Genomic DNA, 20,000 nt, shown 5'->3' with positions numbered 1-20,000 from the left:
TATTCAATGGTATACTAAAAATCCATGTGAAAAAAATGACTTCTCACTGTTCTCAGGTCAAATATTTATATGCGATTAAAATGCAATTAATTTCGATTAATCAATTACAAAGCCTCTAATTAATTAGATTATTTTTTTGTAATCGAGTCCCGGCCCTAGTTAAGACTAAATAAATCACATTCACAGTGCCCCTCCCTCACCTTCCCCCCGTCCGTCAGGTCCACCTGCAGCAGCTTCTCCTCTGATAGGTTGGCTTCCACGTCGGCCACGCCCACCAGCGCCTGACTCCGCCTCCGCTCCTCGATGCTGTCCAGCGGCAGGCCGAACGGAGACAGTTCTGGTGACATCAACGAGTCCGAGTCCAAGAGTTTCTGGGCGGCGACCTGTCGGGAGAGACAACATGTGTCAGATAAACAGAAAATTATGAATATTCATCCATTATAATATATTCACACTTCGAAAACAACAGAAGCTGAAACAGAAGGTTAGTGGAAACTGTTTTTAGATAATTAGTAACTTTTTTCCTTTTGCTGCTTTATTTACACGGCAGATGGTCAGATGATGATGTGGTGAAACCTGATATGATTTTCTTTTATCCTTATTTCATGATAATAATACAACTGCTCCGACAAACTACAAGCATGTTTTAAAACCAAGCAGCAACCTCCTGAGGGCCTGAGAAGTGAAGCCAATGATGAAGAACCTTAAAGCTGCACTCTTTCTAACGGCCAGCATGGGGCTGCAAAACAAGTTTGATTGCATAGAAGTCTATGAAGAAATTAAACCACTTCTAACTTGATTTCTAACCTCTGTAAACATTCAGTTCATGAGTTTATGGTCTCAATCTTCAGTTTCAAGTTTTCTTAAATCCAGCATGATGTTTGTTTTTGTAAATGATGTTCCTATTTAGAGTAAAATAGACAATATTATGATGTACAATGCCAAATGTGAAAAAAATATCTACCAGGAAGCCAAATTAATTCTATGATAATTCTCTTTTATTTGTATAGTAATTGCAGATAATTCTTGTTATAAACTGTAACAAAAAATTAATAAAATAAAATATATATATATTTTTTTAAATGAGAAATTTACTGAATCAACAAACAAAACAACAATTTGCAATTGTTGTTTTGTTTGTTGTTGTTGTTGTTGTTGTTTTTTTGGGGGGGGGTTCAACATTAATTGCCAATGCCATAAAAATAGTAAATTTTTCTACTAATATTGACCATGAAATGTAATTATGAAAAAGTAAATTAATAAAATGGGACATTATGGATTTTTTTTTTTAATTTACAGAATTACATTATATACAATATACATACAATTTAAAATACCAAAAAAAATCTATGTATTTATATTTATAGGCTATTTATTTATTTATTAAATACAGATATTTACTTAGTGTTGACAACTTTTACTGCCAGACTTTTTATTGTTTATTAAATATATTTTAAAAAACTTTTCTACAGTGTATGTTATTGCACTCCATTGGTGTTAGACCACGATGAAACCCAGGCCAGGAGTCGCTGCATCACTTTACCTGCTGCTCCTTCTTCAGCCTCTCCATGGCAACCTGAAACTCCCGCTCCTTCTGGCACGCCTCGGCGATGGTCGCCTGGTTCTGCTCCTCGTACGCCATGGCGACCACGGCCAGGATGAGGTTGACCAGGTAGAAGGAGCCGAGGAAGATCACCACCACGAAGAACACCATGTAGGTTTTACCGGCTGAACGCAGCGTCTGCAGGAGGAATGGAGAGAGAGAGAGAGAGAGAGAGAGAGTAATCTCTACTGGGGAACAGTCACTGTTACAGTCTCTGTTTGATTGAGTGTTTCTGTCCATCTGCCAGCAGCCAGATGAGAGAAGAGACGAGCTGATAAAATGTTGGACTACCTTCAGTTATCAACATGATTTCACAGCACGGAGCTCTGGAGGCAGCAACAACTGTTTCTGCACCAGGATCCAACTCACAGTTAGATTTACACCCAATATTCTCATAGACAGACGCCAGAACTTAACATTTACCAATTTTATGGCTCCAAATAACTTGTTTTATCCATGAAATTACAATAAATGATTTGGTCTAAATACAGAAAACTGCAGTTGAGAAAACAATCTCACCACTGACTTGACTGAGGAGCAGGAGTGTGTCACATTTTTAATCCGATTTTGTATTTAGGCAAAACACTAGACCAGTATACTAAATTTACCACCAGGTGCTGCATTTGATTCAGCGCCTTCTCTTGAGTGGAACATAATGAGACTGAGAGAGGCCATGAATAAGAGTGGAGCGTCTCCTCACCTCTTTTATCTGCTTCAAATACAAAATGTTGCCATATATGCACTCCAAATAATTTGTTTTTATCAGCCCTAGGATCAGGAGTTACATTTCTTAGGCCAAACACTGGACCAGTATACCTAATTTACCACTATGTGTTGCATTTGATTTAGCACCCTCTCTTGAGTGGAACATAATTGGACTGAGAGAGGCCATGAATAAGAGTAGAGCATCTCCTCATCTCTTTTACTCTTGTATCTGCTTCAACTACAAAATGTTGCCATATATGCACTGCAAATAACTTGTTCTATCCATGAAATTACATTAAATGATTTGGTTTAAACACAAAAAACTGCAGTTGAGAAAACAATCTCACCACTGACTTGACTGAGGAGCAGGAGTGTGTCACATTTTTAAGCCGATTTTATATTTAAGCAAAACACTGGACCAGTATAGTAAATTCACCACTAGGTGTCGCATTTTTCCATCTTGTGCGGAACATAATGAGACTGAGAGACGCCATGAATAAGAGTAGATCGTCTTTTATCTGCTTCAAATACAAAAATTGCCATATTTGCACTGTTTTAGTTTTCTCTGAGACTAAATCTGCCATGTCTTGTCTTGTTACCCCCCAAAAATATGAACTTTTAATTAAGACAAATGCAATTTTTTGCTGTGTGTTGGTTAAAAAGAATAACACGTTTCCAAATAAGTTGGGATATTGTCTAAAATGTAAATAAAACCAGATGATAATTTCCTAATCCAGCAGGTTTGAGTTGTTCCCACTTCCAGCCATGATTGTGCTGATTCCACAGAGCTGCAGGACTTATAGATTTATATATATTTTATATATGTTTCAGTGAAATGTTACCTGGTGGTAAAGGTTTTCCCAGTAGTCTTGTGTCATGAGGCGGAACAGGGACAGGAAGGCCCACCCAAAGCTGTCGAAGCTGGTGTAGCCGTAGTTGGGATTCCTTCCCGCCTTTAGACAATCGAACCCATCTGGACATGATCTGCAACACACACACATACACACACACCAGGTATTATATAGTCTGATCAGAATCTGAGAGGACGTCAATATTTTTCTCCCTTTTTGTACTTGTGAATTGAAGTTTCAGTGGATTTTGAAAGGAATTAGAATGACTTAGATCATTTTCCAAATCCAGAGTTGAAAGCAGCTTGACTTCAGTAAATGTACAAACAGCACAGAGAAAAAAAAAATCTGCATTACAAGTAAAAAATTCTGGATTCAAAATGTTACTTGAAGCTAAAAGGAACTTTCGTTTTGTGTTTTTGAGTTTTCCACAAGCACCAGAAGACTGCTGTTGGAAAGAGTTTCATTTTACTGCAGCAAAGTCTGACAAAGGAATTCTGAAACAACTGCGATTCTGATCTACCCTGCACATCAAGGTTGCATTGATGAAAGCAAAGTTCATTACAACCGCCAGAGAAGACTTCCTCAACAACAAGGACGAGGCAGAAACGTAATTTGCAAGCCAGCAAATTATTGAAACCAAACCTTCTTCTCCCCTTCCTCCACTGGACTGTTTGGGTAATGTAATGGGCTCAGATAAGAAAATCAGCAAAGACTTCAGTACAAAGTATTTGACCTGTAATCAATGACGTGGTTCATGTGTGTTAAGAATAATTGTTGTAATATTTTGTGTAGCCACATCATTTGTCGATTTTGCTTTACAGAGACATTAAGTCGTACATGTAAACTTACTTATTGCCCTTTTTGATTTGCTCACACAATGATTTACATTCAATATACTTTAAATTGTTTTTAACAAACACACAGTTTTGTAAAAGCCTGCACAGCAGCACATGGCTATTGTCGTCTTAAGACAGAAAGGGCCATTTTGTCTTGACATGCAGCTTCACACACACAGAAACACTCTCACACACTGTTTCTCTCTTTTGTAAGCCTACACTGTAGATAATCTTAGATTAGACCTTTCTTAGATAGATAGATTCTTTTCTATCTCTAACTCTGGTTTTGAATTAAGTTTTTATTACTATTTTATTGTCTTAGTATTTTATTTGGTTTTATTGTTTTTATTTATAACTATTTGTGTATCATTTATTCTATTTTAATAACTGTACAGCACTTTGGTCAACTGAGGTTGTTTTTAAATATGCTCTATAAATAAACTTTGACTTGACTAAACTTTGACTAATTTCCCAACAATTATTTAATTTTAATGTAATAGTTTGTGTACTGCTGGGTTGGTTAGCAGTACAGCATCATATCATATCATCTATAGTTCTGCTTGAATAAATATTTTACTATTGAATAACATTCTGCTGATAATACTTATTTTACTTTATTAAAGGTGCAACAGGTGATTCTGCAGGAAGATGTTTGATTGTAGAGTTTCATTCTGAGGCTTTGTGTGCTTTTGCTCCAACACAAAGCCTCATATTTGATTTGATATTTTCTGAAGTAAAGCATCATGAACAATTCTTCCACCGCTGGACATCAGGAGCTGTGCAGTGCTTATATAACTACAACTAGTGTTTCTCTTAAATCTGTCATCTGGAAAATCTCACACCACAGAAAGTGGGTGTAGGGACATTTAGAGAACTGAGACATTTCAGTCGTACATTTAAAAACAGCATATCGTCCATGTTGGAGTCTGTCCGTCTCCTCCTGACAGGCTCCGGCTCTGTTTCCCCGTCAGAGCTCACGGCTGGCGGCTCGGTCCGCCGTGGACCCGCCCACACGTGTCACCGCGGAGACAGAACAGATAACGCGGGGACGGCATTCATCATAATTGATATTCCACATTCATATCCTATCACATTCATCGCTGCCCACGCAGTCACATCTGATCCACTGATACACAGCAGGCCTGTGGCTGGAGGAGCACTGGACAGAGCAGGAGGAGGAGGAGGAGGAGAGAGGAGGGAGGGGGGTAGAGGAGGGAGGAAGAGGAGGAGAGGACAGAGCAGGAGGAGGAGGAGGAGGAGGAGAGAGGGAGGAGGAGGGAGGAGGGTAGAGGAGGAGAGGAAGAGGAGGAGAGAGGGAGGAGGAGGGAGGGGGGTAGAGAAGGAGAGTACAGGGGAGGAGGAGGAGGAGAAGGAAGAGAAGGAGAGTACAGGGGGGGAGGAGGAGGAGGAGAAAGAGAGTACAGGGGAGGAGGAGGAGAGAGGACAGGAGGAGGAGGGACAGGTGGGAAGAAGGGAGAGGAGGAGGAGGAGAAAAAGAGGAGGAGGAGGAGGTGGTAGAGGAGGACGTGGTAGAGGAGGAGGAGGAGGAGGAGGAGGAGAGAGGGAGGGAGGAGAAGAAGGAGGAGCAGGAGAGAGGAGGAGCAGAAAGAGAGGAGGAGGAGAAGGAGGAGGAGGAGTTCTGCTGCAGCTCACAGGGACACACAGCCAACACCATCACAACTCTGCATCCAGGAGGTCAAAGGTCAGAGGTTGCAGCAAACTGATAATCTTTTTTCAACAAATTAAAATTTCCAATATCAAGTTTTTTTCGGGGGTGCAGGGAATCTCAATTTACATGATGTTTGGTTGTTTCATATAGAATTATCACACTTTTTAAATTTTGTTGAATCTTGTATTTTTATTGTGCACTTCAGGGAAAATCAATAAAATGTGTCAATTTATTCAAGCAATAAAACTTTCCTATTCTCTGCAATTCTTATCCAACCATTACGGTAAAAATAACAATCGATTTTAATGCAATTAAACTTTCCAACCTACTTCACTGCTTATCTAAACATTACGGTAACAACAGCAATTCATTTTATGGTAATGCAATAAAACAGTCCGACTCTGCACATCTTGTTCAACCATTACGGTAACAATAATCAATTTTAATTTCCACCTCTAAGCACTACTTATCTAATCATTACGGGAACTACAATCGATGGATTTTAAAACAATAAAACTTTCCAACTTTCTGCACTTCTTGTCCAACCATTACGGTAAGAACAACAATCGATTTTAAAGCAATAAAACTTTCCACCTTAACATTACGGTAACAATAATCAATCGATTTAAAAACAATAAAACAACAATTAATTTTATGGTAATGCAATAAAACAGTCCAACTCTCTGCACTTCTTGTCCAACCATTACGGTAAGAACAACAATCGATTTTAAAGCAATATCATTTTCCAACTTACTTCACTGCTTATCTAAATATTACGCTAAAAACTACAGATTTTTTAAGTGACTTTTAATGCAAATTAACTCTTCAAACATTCCTAAATGATACAACGTTCCTGTGTAAAAGCAGAACGTGTAAACGCTGCTAACTTCTCCACAGAAACAGTGTTTTTGTTGAGGGTTGAGGCCTGAAACTGATGAAACTGTGGCTGTGAGTGCGTGGAGGAGTTATGATGCACGGAGCAGAAGAGGCTGACATTAACAGAACCACGACCGCCGCAGCGTGAACAAACCTCTGGCTGAACAAAGCTGAGTCACAGAGGAGCTTCACGCTGAGTCACAGAAAAGCTTTCCGCTGTGCAGACACCACCCGGGGATTCAAACCGACGACCCCGCGGTCGCAGGCCCACAGCGGTGACCCGTCCCGGGCGCCGCCGCCACCAACGCCACCGCAGCAGCAGCAGCCGGATGCTTTTAAGCAGCAGCGGCCTGACTCATCTACGACCCGCCGGTATTTATTATCACCTTACACACAACACTTGGTGGAAGCTGGTAATTCATTAAATTAACTATCCAGTTATATAACATTTACATAATGCACATTCAGTTTTTTTTATTTAATTTAACACTTTAAAATATAACTGATAAACTGATGATCTCTGATATATTTAAATTATCAACTCCACAGGATTTTGCCACTGGATGATGGGTGAAGATGTTTGAAATATTTATAATGGAATTAAAATTGAATGTTGTTGTTGTTAACACAATGTTTGGACAAGCAGTGCAGAGAGTTGGAGTGCTTCATTGCATTGAAATATATTTTTGTTGTTGTTGCCATGGTTACAGCAAACTGAAAATCTTTTCTTCTTTTTTTTCTCAGCTCAATTTACCTGATGTTTGGTTGATTCATATAGAATTATCACACATTCATTTTGTTAAATCTTGTCTTTTTATTATGCAATTCCGGGAAAATCTATAAAATTTGTCAGTTTATTTAAGCAATAAAACTTTCCTATTCTCTGCACTGCTTATCCAAACATTACGGTAATAACAGTAAATCAATTTTAAAACAATAAAACACTCAACTCTTTGCACTTTTTTTACATTTCAAGTTAATGCAAATAAATACATAAATAAATCTGCAGTTATTACATAAAATTGTTAAGATAAGACATTAAAATCAAATTAACTCTTACTGCTCAGATAATTCAGATTCATCCTTTTGGAGGCTAATTTTATAATATTGTATTAACAGGAATTAACTTGTTTTCACTTGTTTGTTGTGATAATTTTAATTATGTATAATATTAGCTAGTAACTAATATCCTGCACCTTCATTCATGCATTACAGCTTCATATTAAATATATATGTCCTACATTTTCTGTATGTCACCATGTTATCTATAGCTGTTTACTTTATAAAGCACAGCTGTGACACACACACACGTCCTTGAAGTTCCACCTTTCCCTAAAGCCAATAACAAAAGCCTTATTAAAACATCACAATACAAAAGCAGCCCTGAATATGAATCCGCCATCATGAAGCTCAGAAGTTTGACCTTTGAAGCGTTTAACTGGAGCAGTCAATTTCATGCCATTTAAACCTCTTTAAAGCTAACTAACACAATTTGTAAAATGAAACCAGAAACCACTGGAAAAGAACATGTTCCTCGCTTGTGCCACTGCAAAAGCAATCAGGCTGCAAAATGGCACAGCAGGTGATGCAAATGTGACGGTAATATGTTTCAGTTTTAGTGCCATGCAGTAGATGTTTATATACAGTAACTAACATGGTGAAATCATTTTGTTGCAATAAAACATTCCAAACTCGCTGCACTGCTTTTCTAAACATTACGGTAACAACAAGTCAACTTTAATGAAATTACATTTCTTCTATTATTTTATTGATTTTACGGTAATGCAATAAAGCTTTCCAAAACAGTGCACATCTTGTCCAACCATTATGGTAACAATAACAATCAATTTTTAAGCAATGAAACTTTACAACTTACTTCACTGCTTATCTAAACTTTACGGTAGCAACTAGAAAAACCTATTCTAATGCAATGAAACACTCTGCACTGTTTGTCCAAGCTTTATGATAACAACAATCAATTGATTTTCAAGCAATAAAATGATCCAACTCTCTTCACTGCTCCTCCAAACATTATGGTAACAACTACAGAAATCTATTTTAATGCAATAAAACAGTTAAACGCGCTGCACTTCTTGTCTGAACATTATGGGAACAACAAGTCAACTTTAATGCAATAAAACTTTCCAACTCACTTCACCGCCTATCTAAACATTACGGTAACCACAACAATCAATTTTAAAGCAATAAAACACTCAAACTGCTTGTACTGCTTATCCAAGCATTATGGTAACAACAATCAATTGCTTTTCAAGCAATAAGACTTTCCAACTCTCTGCACTGCTTATCCAAACATTACGGTTACAACAACAATCAATTTTAAAGCAATAAAACACTCAAACTCTCTGTACTGCTTGTCCAAACATTATGGTAACAACAATCAATTGATTTTCAAGCCATAAAAGGGCCCAACTCTCTTCACTGCTTGTTCAAACATTACAGTAACAACAATAGAAATCTATTTTAATGCAATAAAACAGTCAAACTCTCTGCACTTCTTGTCTGAACATTACGGTAACAACAGGTCAACTTTAATGCAATAACACTTTCCAACTCTCTGCAGTGCTTATCTAAACATTATGGTAACAACAAAATTTAATTTTATGGTAATGCAATAAAAACTGTCCAAGTCCATGCACTGCTTATCCAAACATAATGGTAACAATGGCAACAATCAGTTTTAAAGCATTAAAAAGCTCTCACTCCCTGCACTGCTTTTCCAAATATTAAGGGAACAACAAGCAAACTTTAATGCAATTTAACTTTTCAACTCGCTTCACTGCCTATCTAAACATTATGGTAACCACAACAATACATTTTAAAGCAATAAAACACTCTCTGCACTGCTTGTCCAAGCATTATGGTAACAACAATCAATACAATTTCAAGCACTAAAACGCTCTCACTCTCTGCACTGCTTGTCCAAACATTGTAACAGCAGCAACAATCAATTTAATGCAATACAACTTTCCAACTTACTTCACTGCTTGTCCAAACATTACGGTAACAACAACAATGCATTTTATGGTAATGCAATAAAAAAAGTAAAATTCTCTGCACTTCTTGTCCAACCATTACGGTAACAATAACATGACATGACTAAATGACATGTAATGTAATAACAATCGATTTTAAACCAATAAAACTTTCCAAAATACTTCACCACTTTTCTAAACATTACGGTAACAACAATCAATCGATTTTAAAACAATCACACAGTCCAACTCTCTGCAGTTCTTGTCCAACCATTACGGTAACAATAACAATTGTTTTTAAATCAATTAAGCTTTCCAACTCAGTGCACTGCTTGACCAAATATTACGGTAACAAGGACAAAAATCTATTTTAATCCATTGAAACTCTCCAACTCTCTGCACTGCTTATCCAAACATTACGGTAACAGCAATCAATCGATTTTAAAATGATAAAACACTCCGACTCTCTCCACTGCTTCTCCAAACTACAACAACATTCAATTTTAATTCCATTATAAATATTTCAAACTTCTTGAACCCATTAGCTGCTGGCAAAATCCTGTGAAGTTGATAATACCTGCAGTTTACACGAACAGTGCATCTAAAAACACAGTGTCAGTCTGCTCATCTGGACATTACGGTGTTAAAAAAATGCATAACTTCAGTTATTATTACCACCCAATTAATAAATCCAGCCATTGTCCTCTAGAAACCGTGCCAATAAATTTTGCAACGTGGGAATAAAAAGCTGAGCAGCTGCTCGTCCAAACAATATCAGCAATCAATGGTAACATGGTTAAAAACTCTAACTGGCAGCTGATTTAAGTTTTACGGTAAAGTGAAATCAGATGGAGCTGCTGATACAAACATTACAGTAACAACAATCAATGCTAATTAAATAAAAAAATAGGAGAGCACACAGCCAATGATGTAAATATTACCGTAACAGCAGGTGACATTATAAACATTACAGTTATAAGTGGAAGGGGAAAGAAATCAACACACACAGCTACGCTGATAACACCAGTGATGAAGTCATCACACACACACACACACACACACACACACACACGAAAAATGACTAACAAGTCATCACGTAAAGCCAGTCATCCTGATGCCAGTTAGACTGACACCAACTCTGAGCGAGGCCACTGCGTCTCTCTCTCTCACACACACACACACACACGCACACACACACACACACACACACACACTGAATGTGATGTGATGTGTGTGTCATTCCTCCACTTCCATCCATCCACCCATCTCGTGGCAAGTGAGTCAACATGGTGGCATGTGAGTGGATGTGAAGTGTGTATGATGAGTTGACTGAGTGTGTGAGTTGACTGTGTGTGTGTGTGTGTGTGTGTGTGTGTATGTTTAAAGGGGCTTGAGGACCTAAAGAGAGGTGTGTATGTGTATGTGTGAGAGAGGGAGAGGTTTGGAAAATGCAGACGGGAGGCTGAGTGTACAGCAGGTGTGTGTGTGTGTGTGTGTGTGTGTGTGTGTGTGTGTGAGGTGTCAGACTGTGAGAGAGCCAGCAGTTATCTCTCACACACACCTCTGTCTATGTTAATGGAGGGACGCCACTTCAGACCCCCCACTCTCACTAAAGGGGGCCCCTCAGCCCGGCACTTACACACCTACAACACACACACACACACACACACACACACACACACAGCTGTATGGCGACACACAAAGATTGAAACACCAAATGTAGTTTCATTTTTAGAATCCAGCCACGGTGGGAAAAAACTTCAAAAGAGATTAAAAGAATACCACAGAGTGACTAAACAGGTCTGAGGGTTTAACAAAGTCCAGAAGAGGATTTATTTATTGATCTTTGGAGGAAATAAACTGGTAAAGAAACTTAATCTTAACCCACAAGAACTTTGGTATAATCTGTAGAGAACAAATACTTTAACCCTCAGAAAAAAGTTGAATTTATCTGATAAATTATTTTTTATTCTTTCTGGAATTTATACATAAACACTTTTTTCCCCACATGTTTCCAGCCTCTCCTGTCCTCTCCTCTCCTCTCTGTGTAAACAGCCTCTCTCCTGTCCTCTCCTCTCTGCTCTGTGTAAACAGATTTTCAGTGTCTCTGAGGAGCAGAATTTAATGTTTTTATCTGGAGTATATCCTTTAAACTGAGGGTGTATACTCCACTGACTGGTGAGTGGAGATATGAAACACTGAAAACTGTTGTGAGAAATAAATAAAGTTGTTTTCTTTGAAGTCCTAACGGCTGACAGCGAGAAGTCGATGGAGACGATCGCTTCAAAGTACAAGAATGAGAACATTTACTGTAGCTGTGGCTTCATGAAAGATGCAATACTGAGACAGACAGACAGACAGACAGACAGACAGACAGACAGACAGACAGAGAGACAGACAGACAGACAGACAGACAGACAGACAGACAGATTCATTCAAAGACAAACAAACATGCTGGGGCTATTTTGGGAGACATCCTGGGGATTTCTGTGTGTGTGTGGGTGTGTGTGTGTGTGTGTGTGTGTGTGTGTGTGTGTGTGTGTGTGTGTGTGTGTGTGCAGGAGGTCATAGGGAACAAAACTAAATGGCAGGGGGAACATGAAGTGAAAACACACACGTACACACACACACACACACACACACACACACACTCTCAGGTAAACTCGAGTCCGGGAGGAAGAGAGTACTTAGCATTGCTATAGCAACCGTATCCCAGTGCTGGTTGCCGGGGGAGATTGTTTTGTGCCATCTCTGTTGGGAAACGGGAGTGTGTGTGTGTGTGTGTGTGTGTGTGTGTGTGTGTGTGTGTGTGTGTGTGTGTGTGTGTGTGTGTGTGTGTGTGAACTTTCCATGTTACTCACCACACCTTATCTAGAATTGAAGAGCAAACTGTTTTAACCAGCCTTTGTGTAGCAACAATCTGAATTATATATATATATATATATATATATATATATATATATATACATAAAGAGAGAGAGAGAGACATGGGGACTCCCTAACCTGCTGATTGTGGTTTTGCAGGATCAGCAGATGGCTCTGTGTACCTTCCTGCAGGTGCTGAATTATTTTTGATTTGAAATAAATAAAAAAAGTTGGAGGAATTTGAAAAGCTACAGTTTTCAGATACATCAAAAGAAACAGAGATGATTTAAGAGGCGCTGGATTATTTTTACTTTTATTTTAATTTCTTACATTTATTTTTGAAAATCATGGTGACCATCAATTCATTTTTATTTAACATCACATTACATTTAATTTTATACATTTTCAATTCAATTACATTTTTAATAAAAGAAGAAGAAATAAAATAAAAAAATTATATTGCAAATTTTTTACTATATTTTTTATTGTATTTTGGAAAAGTGTTTATATGTATATTTCATTTTTTCCGATCTTTAAAAAATAACCGATCGGAGAATTTCGACTTGCATTTTTCCTTTTTTTATGATTTCTGTCATTATAACTGTGTTATTCTGCACAAAGACATGTTTAAGTATGTAAAATATGTGGAGAACACTTTTTTTTTTAAACTTTTTTTTGTAATTTTGTTTCTTTTTTGGTCATTTTACGTCCTCTTTTTGTAATTCTGTATCTATTTTATGTATTTTGGTAATTTTTTGTGTTTTTTTTCCCCTTTATTCTTGGCACGAAATGAATATCTTTTATCATTATTATTATTATTATTATTATTATTTATTTTTTTAAATTATTATTATTATCATTATTATTATTATTATTATTATTATTATTATTACCAAGCTTTCAAATACAAGTAAAAAAGACCAATATTTGCCCCTAACTGTGATGAAGTAGAAGTAAAAACCATCCTAAAACAAAGTGCATCAAAATTGTCCTTATTAATGTATTTGGTGACATTTAGCTCATCAACATGACGAGCAGGCAAACGGGCGTGTGTCAGAGGTCGGAGGTCACGGGCGGCGCTGGGGACGGGAGGGATCTGTAGGTGGAGTTGTGGAGTGGACTACATTAACTCCAGGTCAGCGTGGCTCTGATCCCTCCGGCTCGCCTTCGCTTTTAATGTCTCATCAGTGACACAGCAGCTCCTGAAATAGCAGCTGAAGCATCGAGGCTGTTAGCATCACAGCTCCGAACGGGCTGGCTGCAGACCAGCGCTTTGATCACACCGCGTCTCTGTGTGTGTGTGTGTGTGTGTGTGTGTGTGTGTGTGTGTGTGTGTGTGTGTGTGTGGCACTTTGATCACCACATTTGGTCACATTAATAACAGAGTCGTCTCCAATGTGTGATCATTAGAGCATCTAAACCATCCTGATTACTGAGCACTTATAAGGACACACACACAACCACACACACACACACACACACACACGGCAGCCTCGTCCTGACACACTTGTTCAGCAAGAACAACATTCATCAACATTCCTGTTCAGAGTCGACAAGCTGCACACCATGTACAGCACGGAGATAAGAGACATAAAAAAGGCCAAAAATAGATAGAAAATTACCCCAAAATATGTAAGAAATTACCAAAAAAGGACAAAAAGTTACAAAAGAAAGTCACCAAAGAGCAACAAAATGTATAAAATGATAAAAATAAGTCACATAATGACTTAAAAAAAAAACCAAAGTGACGAAAGAATGACAAAAATAGACACAAAATGACCAAAAAAAAGTCTTAAAAGAGCAAAAAATGACACAATTAAGAAAAAAAATACAAAAAATTAACAAAAAAATTCACAGAAGAGCGACAAGACACAGCGACAAGGGGGGTTACATCTTTTTGCAGATTCTGTATTCTTTTCTTGAAATTTTGTGTCTTTTTTTCAAATTTTTTGGACAATTTTGTGTGTTTTTTTTTTTTTTGGTGTGTTTTTTTTTTTTTTTTTTTTTTTTTAACATCTGTGGATCATATGGGCACTTGGAAGGTGTTTATATATAAAAAATTACTTTTTTCCCCCAATTTTTTAAAGAATAATTTATCAGTGCAATTCAACTTTTTTATTATGATTTCTGTCATTCTAACTGTGTTATTCTGCACTAAGACATATTTGAGTTGTTCTGATTGTGCTGATTCCACAGAGCTGCAGGACTTATAGATTTATACAGATTTTATATGATGCAGTGAAACACAAGAACACAGTGATGAAAATATAAAAAAAGCAAAAAAAAAACCAAACTCCCTGAAAGAGCTCGTTGGGGTTCAGAGTGTTAAACTTCTACTGCAGTAAAATGCAACATACACATGAATATGAATCCAGAAACATCACAAACGTTCATTTATCATCATGTGGTTTAAATGTTTTGTCACATTTTCTTTGGAGAAGTTGAGCAGCAGAGAGAGCTGCCGAGGCTTTGTTTGACTTCAGCCTCTGCTGGTTCTCATTGTGCTGCAGGAAAGTTAGAGTTTGGTGTTTCAGCTCGACGTGTCATTATGGAAAATGCCAGCGTTCTATTTATTTCAGCGGAGAGCTTTTCATGCCACACAGGCTAAATGTTGCTGAGGAGAGATTCTTTCAGGCTGCAGGGAAAACGTGTCAGGCACAATCTAACTTCCATAATGAAAAGCCAAAGGGAATAAAGGCTACTTAACCTTTTCCAGACCGCCTTAAATCTCTTTATCCTCCACAAAACCTTTTCTAGCTCGTCCATCAGAGGCTGAGGAGCTTCCCCGACTCCCTCCTGCTGTTTGAGACTCTCCACACTTTGCTGTCTGCTGCTTTTAATGCTCCTCCAGAGAACTTTAATATGTGGCTTCAGCGTTGCATGCAGTTTTAATATCCTGAGTGTTTCTGTGATCACATGTCCTGTTTGTCTGACTGCATCGTTTCTAAACCTGCAGGACTGAATCCCACGGAGGAGAGATATAAGACTGAACAAACAGAAGAGCAACAAAAGATATAAAATGACAAAAATAGACACAAAATGACCAAAAAAAGGCATAAAAGAGCAACGAAAGACACATGAATCCGCAAAAAAGACAAAAAAACGAACCAAAAAAGACATAGAGAAGCAACAAGGCACGTTTTGTCATTTTGTGTATTTCTTCGTCATTGTATAACTTTTTGTTGCTATTTTAAGACTTTTTATGGTAATTTTGTGTCTTTTTTTGTGTCTGTTGTTGGTTATTTGTGACTTTGTTTTGGTAATTATGTGCCTTTTGTTGCTCTTTTATAACTTTTTGGGTCAATTGGTATTGGGTCAATTTTTGGTAATTCTTACATCATCTTTTGGTCATTTTGTATAATTTGTTGCTCTTTTATGAGTTTTTTGGTCATTTTGTGGTAATTTTTACCTTTTTGTTGGTCATTTTGTGGTAATTTTTACATTGATTTGGTCATTTTGTGTCAGTTGTTGCTCTTTTATGACTATTTTTCATCATTTTTTGTAATTTTGTGTCATTTTTGGTTATTTCTTTTTGTCTTTTTTGGTACTTTTGCATCTCTTTATGGTCATTTTGTGTCTTTTGTTGGTTATTTATGACTTTTTTTTAGTAATTATTAGTCTTTTGTTATTAGTTTTTTGGTAATTTTTGGTAATTTTTTACCTTTTTTGGTCATCTAAATGGTGTTTTACAGAACTTTTTCCTTCATTTTGTGGTCATTTTTACATTTATTTGGTCATTTTGTGTATCTTGTTGCACTTTGAGGGTTTTTTGTGGTCATTTTGTGTCTTTTTTGCTCATTTTGTGTCATTTTGTGGTCATTTTGTGTCTTTATTTTGCTCATTTTGTGTCTTTTTTGCTCATTTTGTGGTCATTTTGTGTCTTTATTTTGCTCATTTTGTGTCTTTTATTGCTCTTCTATTTGTTTTCTAATGTCATTTTGTGTCTTTTTTGCTCATTTTGTGTCTTTTTGTCGTCATTTTGTGTCTTTTTTGCTCATTTTGTGTCTTTTTGTGGACGGTTATTCATCCGTCCTGTTCTCTCTCATGTCTCCAGACTCTGTTTACTCCCTGAGCACTGAGCTCCACATGCATTTTACAGGAAGGAGCAGCTCCGAGTGCTGCTGCGTCCCAGTGAAACCAGTCCTCCTCCAGTGGCTCGTTACTCAGGAGGAAGAATCCTCGTTGGCTGCAGCTCAAACACTTGTTGGCTCTGCCGGAGAATAGCGCAGAGTGCTAAGTCGTGTTCGTCTCAGCAGCTGCGTCCCAATGATTTATAGCGGGGGGATAATGTGGCGCTACAGAAATAGAGCCTGAGGGGGCGTCGGGGACGGCGTCTCAGCGGGTCGAGGAGACCGCCGCCCACCGCGGGACTGAGATCAGATCAGGATGTTTCTGTCCGTCACTCAGATCAATATTGTTCTTCAGAGGAACTCCAGAGATAACGCTGAACTCACTCAACTCTCTGTTTGTTCTAACTTTGCTGTCTGCTTTTCTTCGTTCTGTCTGGGATCCCTCCTCTCTGTAATACACTCGTCACACAACAGCGTTTACACTTCGGGAAAGCAATTATCTTCGGCCCTAAAGACGTTATGTCATTTATCCAACACATTAGGATCCAACAGGCAGACTTAAACACACTGAGGAGACGTAAAATGAGCAAAAAAGACACAAAATGACCACAAAATGACCACAAAAAAGACGCAAAATGAGCAAAAAAGAAACAGAATGAGCAAAAAAGACGCAAAATGACCAAAAAAAGAAACAAAATGAGCAAAAAAACCCAAAATGACCAAAAGACACAAAATGACCACAAACAGACAGAAAATGAACAAAAAAGAAACAAAATGAGCAAAAAAAGGACAACGACATCCCAAAAAAGACACAAAATGACATTAAAAAAACGCCCAAAGAGCAACAAAAGAAACAAAATGACCACAAAGACACAAAATGAGCAAAAAGACACAAAATGACGTAAAAAGACACAAAATGACGTAAAAAGAGATGAAAACCCCACAAAGAGCAACAAAAGACCCATAATTGCCAAAAAAAAAAAAAAAGAAAAAGAAAAAAAATAACTAACAAAAGACACAAAATGACCATGAAGAGATGCAAAATGACAGAAAAAGACACAAAATGAAAAAAAAAGACAAAGGACAAAAAAACCCTCAAAGAGCAACAAAAGACACATAATTGCCAAAAAGAGAGAAAGAAAAACTAACCAAAAAAGTCAAAATAACCAAGACATAAAATGACTTAAAAAAGACACAAAATGACCATAAAGAGATGCAAAAGTACCAAAAAAAAGACAGTAAATGACTGAAAAAGACACAAAATGACTAAAAAAGAACAACAATAAATAAATAAAAAAGAAAAAATACCAAAAGAAGTCATAAAAGTCTAAATCCTATAAAATGTGATTGAATTGATTGATTAATGAAAACAGGCTACTGAGGACTAATGGTTGCATTATGTGGACACGCGGCCTCCAGAGGCTCAACACAATGTCCCAACAACTGCTGCTCACATTCATTAAGAAGAAATAAACTCTCTGTGGCAGGAAATGATTCCAACAGAAACGTCTGAGACAGAGAATAAAACATGAACTTCATCCAGCTGCCATCAGCTGATCTGAAACGATCGAACCACAACAGAGCTGAGATCAGAGTTTCACTGGTGGATCCTCACGGGATTCCTTTAATCATTTTATGTCTTGGTGGGTATTTAAGACTTTTTGGAAATGATTTGTCTGTTGTTGCTCTTTTATGACTATTTTTTTTAGCTTTTTTTTTAAATTTTGGGTCTTTTTTGGTCATTTTGTGTCTGTTTGGTCTCTTTCATGACTTTTTTGGTCATTTTGTGGTAATTTTTTACCTTTTTTTTGGTCATTTTGTGTCTCTTGTTGCTCTTTTATGACTATTTTTCATCATTTTTTGTTATTTTGTGTCTTTTATTGCTCTTTTGTGACTGTGAATGTTTTTTGTTGCTTTTTTATGACTGTTGTTGTTTTTTGTGTATTTTTTGGTAATTTTATGACTTTTTTTGGGTCATTTTCTGTCTTTTTGGTTATTTTGTCTTTATTTTCTGGTACTTTTGCATCTTTTCATGGTCATATTGGTGTGAGACAATATCGATCAGATCTCTCTCTCACACACACACACACACACACACACACACACACACACACCATGACCATCTGCTCCCACGTGTCAACAGTGTCAACTCATTCTGTGTCAATAAAGCCACTTGTCAATAAATATTCATTTCTGAGAGACCACTTCCTCGGCGGTCTCCGGGGCGGACTCTGTCCTCTTTAATCTTTCATGCAGACTCCATCATTTACCTCGGGATCACCTCTCCTGCAGCCGGACTGTTTACTCACACTCCAACACACAGCTACGGGAGCCCAGGAAGGACATTAGTGAGGCTGCTTGTTTTCTCCCTTAGTGCTGGTAAACATGATTCTGGCTGCTTCGTTCACTTCCACAGAAGAAAGAAAAGTTGGACCAGGACGCCTCAGAACTACCAGCTGAGATCTGATACAAGACTTTCTAAAAAAAAAAAAAGATCTCTTGAAATAACTCTGCAGCTTTTACTTTGTTGGAAAAACGTGAACTGAAACAAACAATTATTTATAAAATCACACTAAATGAACAAAAATAGTCATTAAAGAGCAAAAAAGAAGAAACAAAATAACAAAAAAGACCAATAAAAGACAATAAATTACCCAAAAAGACAAAGAAACACGCAAAGAAGACCAAATTACCAAAAAAGGACACTAAATGACCCAAAAAAGACATAAAATGACTAAAAAGGGTAATAGAAGAGCAGCAAAAGATTGAAAATGACCAAAAAAGACAAAGAAATACCAAAAAAGACACAAAATGACCAAAAAAGGACACTAAATTACCAAAAAAAGACATAAAATGACTAAAAAGGGTAATTGAAGAGCAACAAAAGATTGAAAATGACCAAAAAAGACACAAAATTACCAAAAAAGGACACTAAATTACCAAAAAGAGACATAAAATGACTAAAAAGGGTAATCGAAGAGCAGCAAAAGATTGAAAATGACCAAAAAAGACAAAGAAATAACAAAACAGACACAAAATTACCAAAACAGACACAAAATTACCAAAAAAGATATAAAATGACTAAAAAGGGTAATTGAAGAGCAACAAAATATTGAAAATGACCAAAAAAGACAAAACATTCCAAAACCCCCCACAAAATTACACAAAAATACACAAATTGACCAAAAAATTTCGTAAAATTACCAAGAAAAGACACAAAAGTTCCAAAAAATAGTCATAAAATGAGCAACAAAAACATAAAATGACCCAAATAAGACAAATAAAAATCCATTTATTCAGCATCGTTAGATTGAGGTGGACTACAAATACGTTAAAGTCAGGGCATTAAACCAAAAAAAAATCCACTAATTTCTGTGTTTTTGGATGAAATGAATCACAGACTTCAGGTTTTGGGTTTCTTCGTCTGAATTAAATCAACTAATGGTTGAAAAATCAGACGGTGAATCAGATTTCCTCCCCCTGAGTAAACAGAGCTGCTCCCTCTCTCTCTCTCTCTTTTCTAATGTGTCCT

The 20,000-nt window shown here is 37.1% G+C and overlaps 1 protein-coding gene across 1 annotated transcript in view; it reads right to left on the bottom strand.

Moving 5' to 3' along the window:
• Nucleotides 1-20,000, bottom strand: part of LOC131962372 (sodium channel protein type 4 subunit alpha-like) — a 245,957-nt gene that overhangs the window by 108,258 nt on the left and 117,699 nt on the right. The window contains exons 10-12 of the mRNA XM_059327367.1: nucleotides 3,151-3,292; nucleotides 1,544-1,741; nucleotides 201-383 (exon numbers count right to left, since the gene is read on the bottom strand). Of these exons, the coding sequence (XP_059183350.1) occupies nucleotides 201-383; nucleotides 1,544-1,741; nucleotides 3,151-3,292 (523 nt within the window). The remainder of the gene's footprint in view (nucleotides 1-200; nucleotides 384-1,543; nucleotides 1,742-3,150; nucleotides 3,293-20,000) is intronic.

This window comes from Centropristis striata, chromosome 23 (assembly GCF_030273125.1).
Source record: "Centropristis striata isolate RG_2023a ecotype Rhode Island chromosome 23, C.striata_1.0, whole genome shotgun sequence".
Taxonomy (NCBI): Eukaryota; Metazoa; Chordata; class Actinopteri; order Perciformes; family Serranidae; genus Centropristis; species Centropristis striata.
Note: the sequence above shows the minus strand (reverse complement) of the source record. Positions and strands in the feature narration are given on the sequence as shown.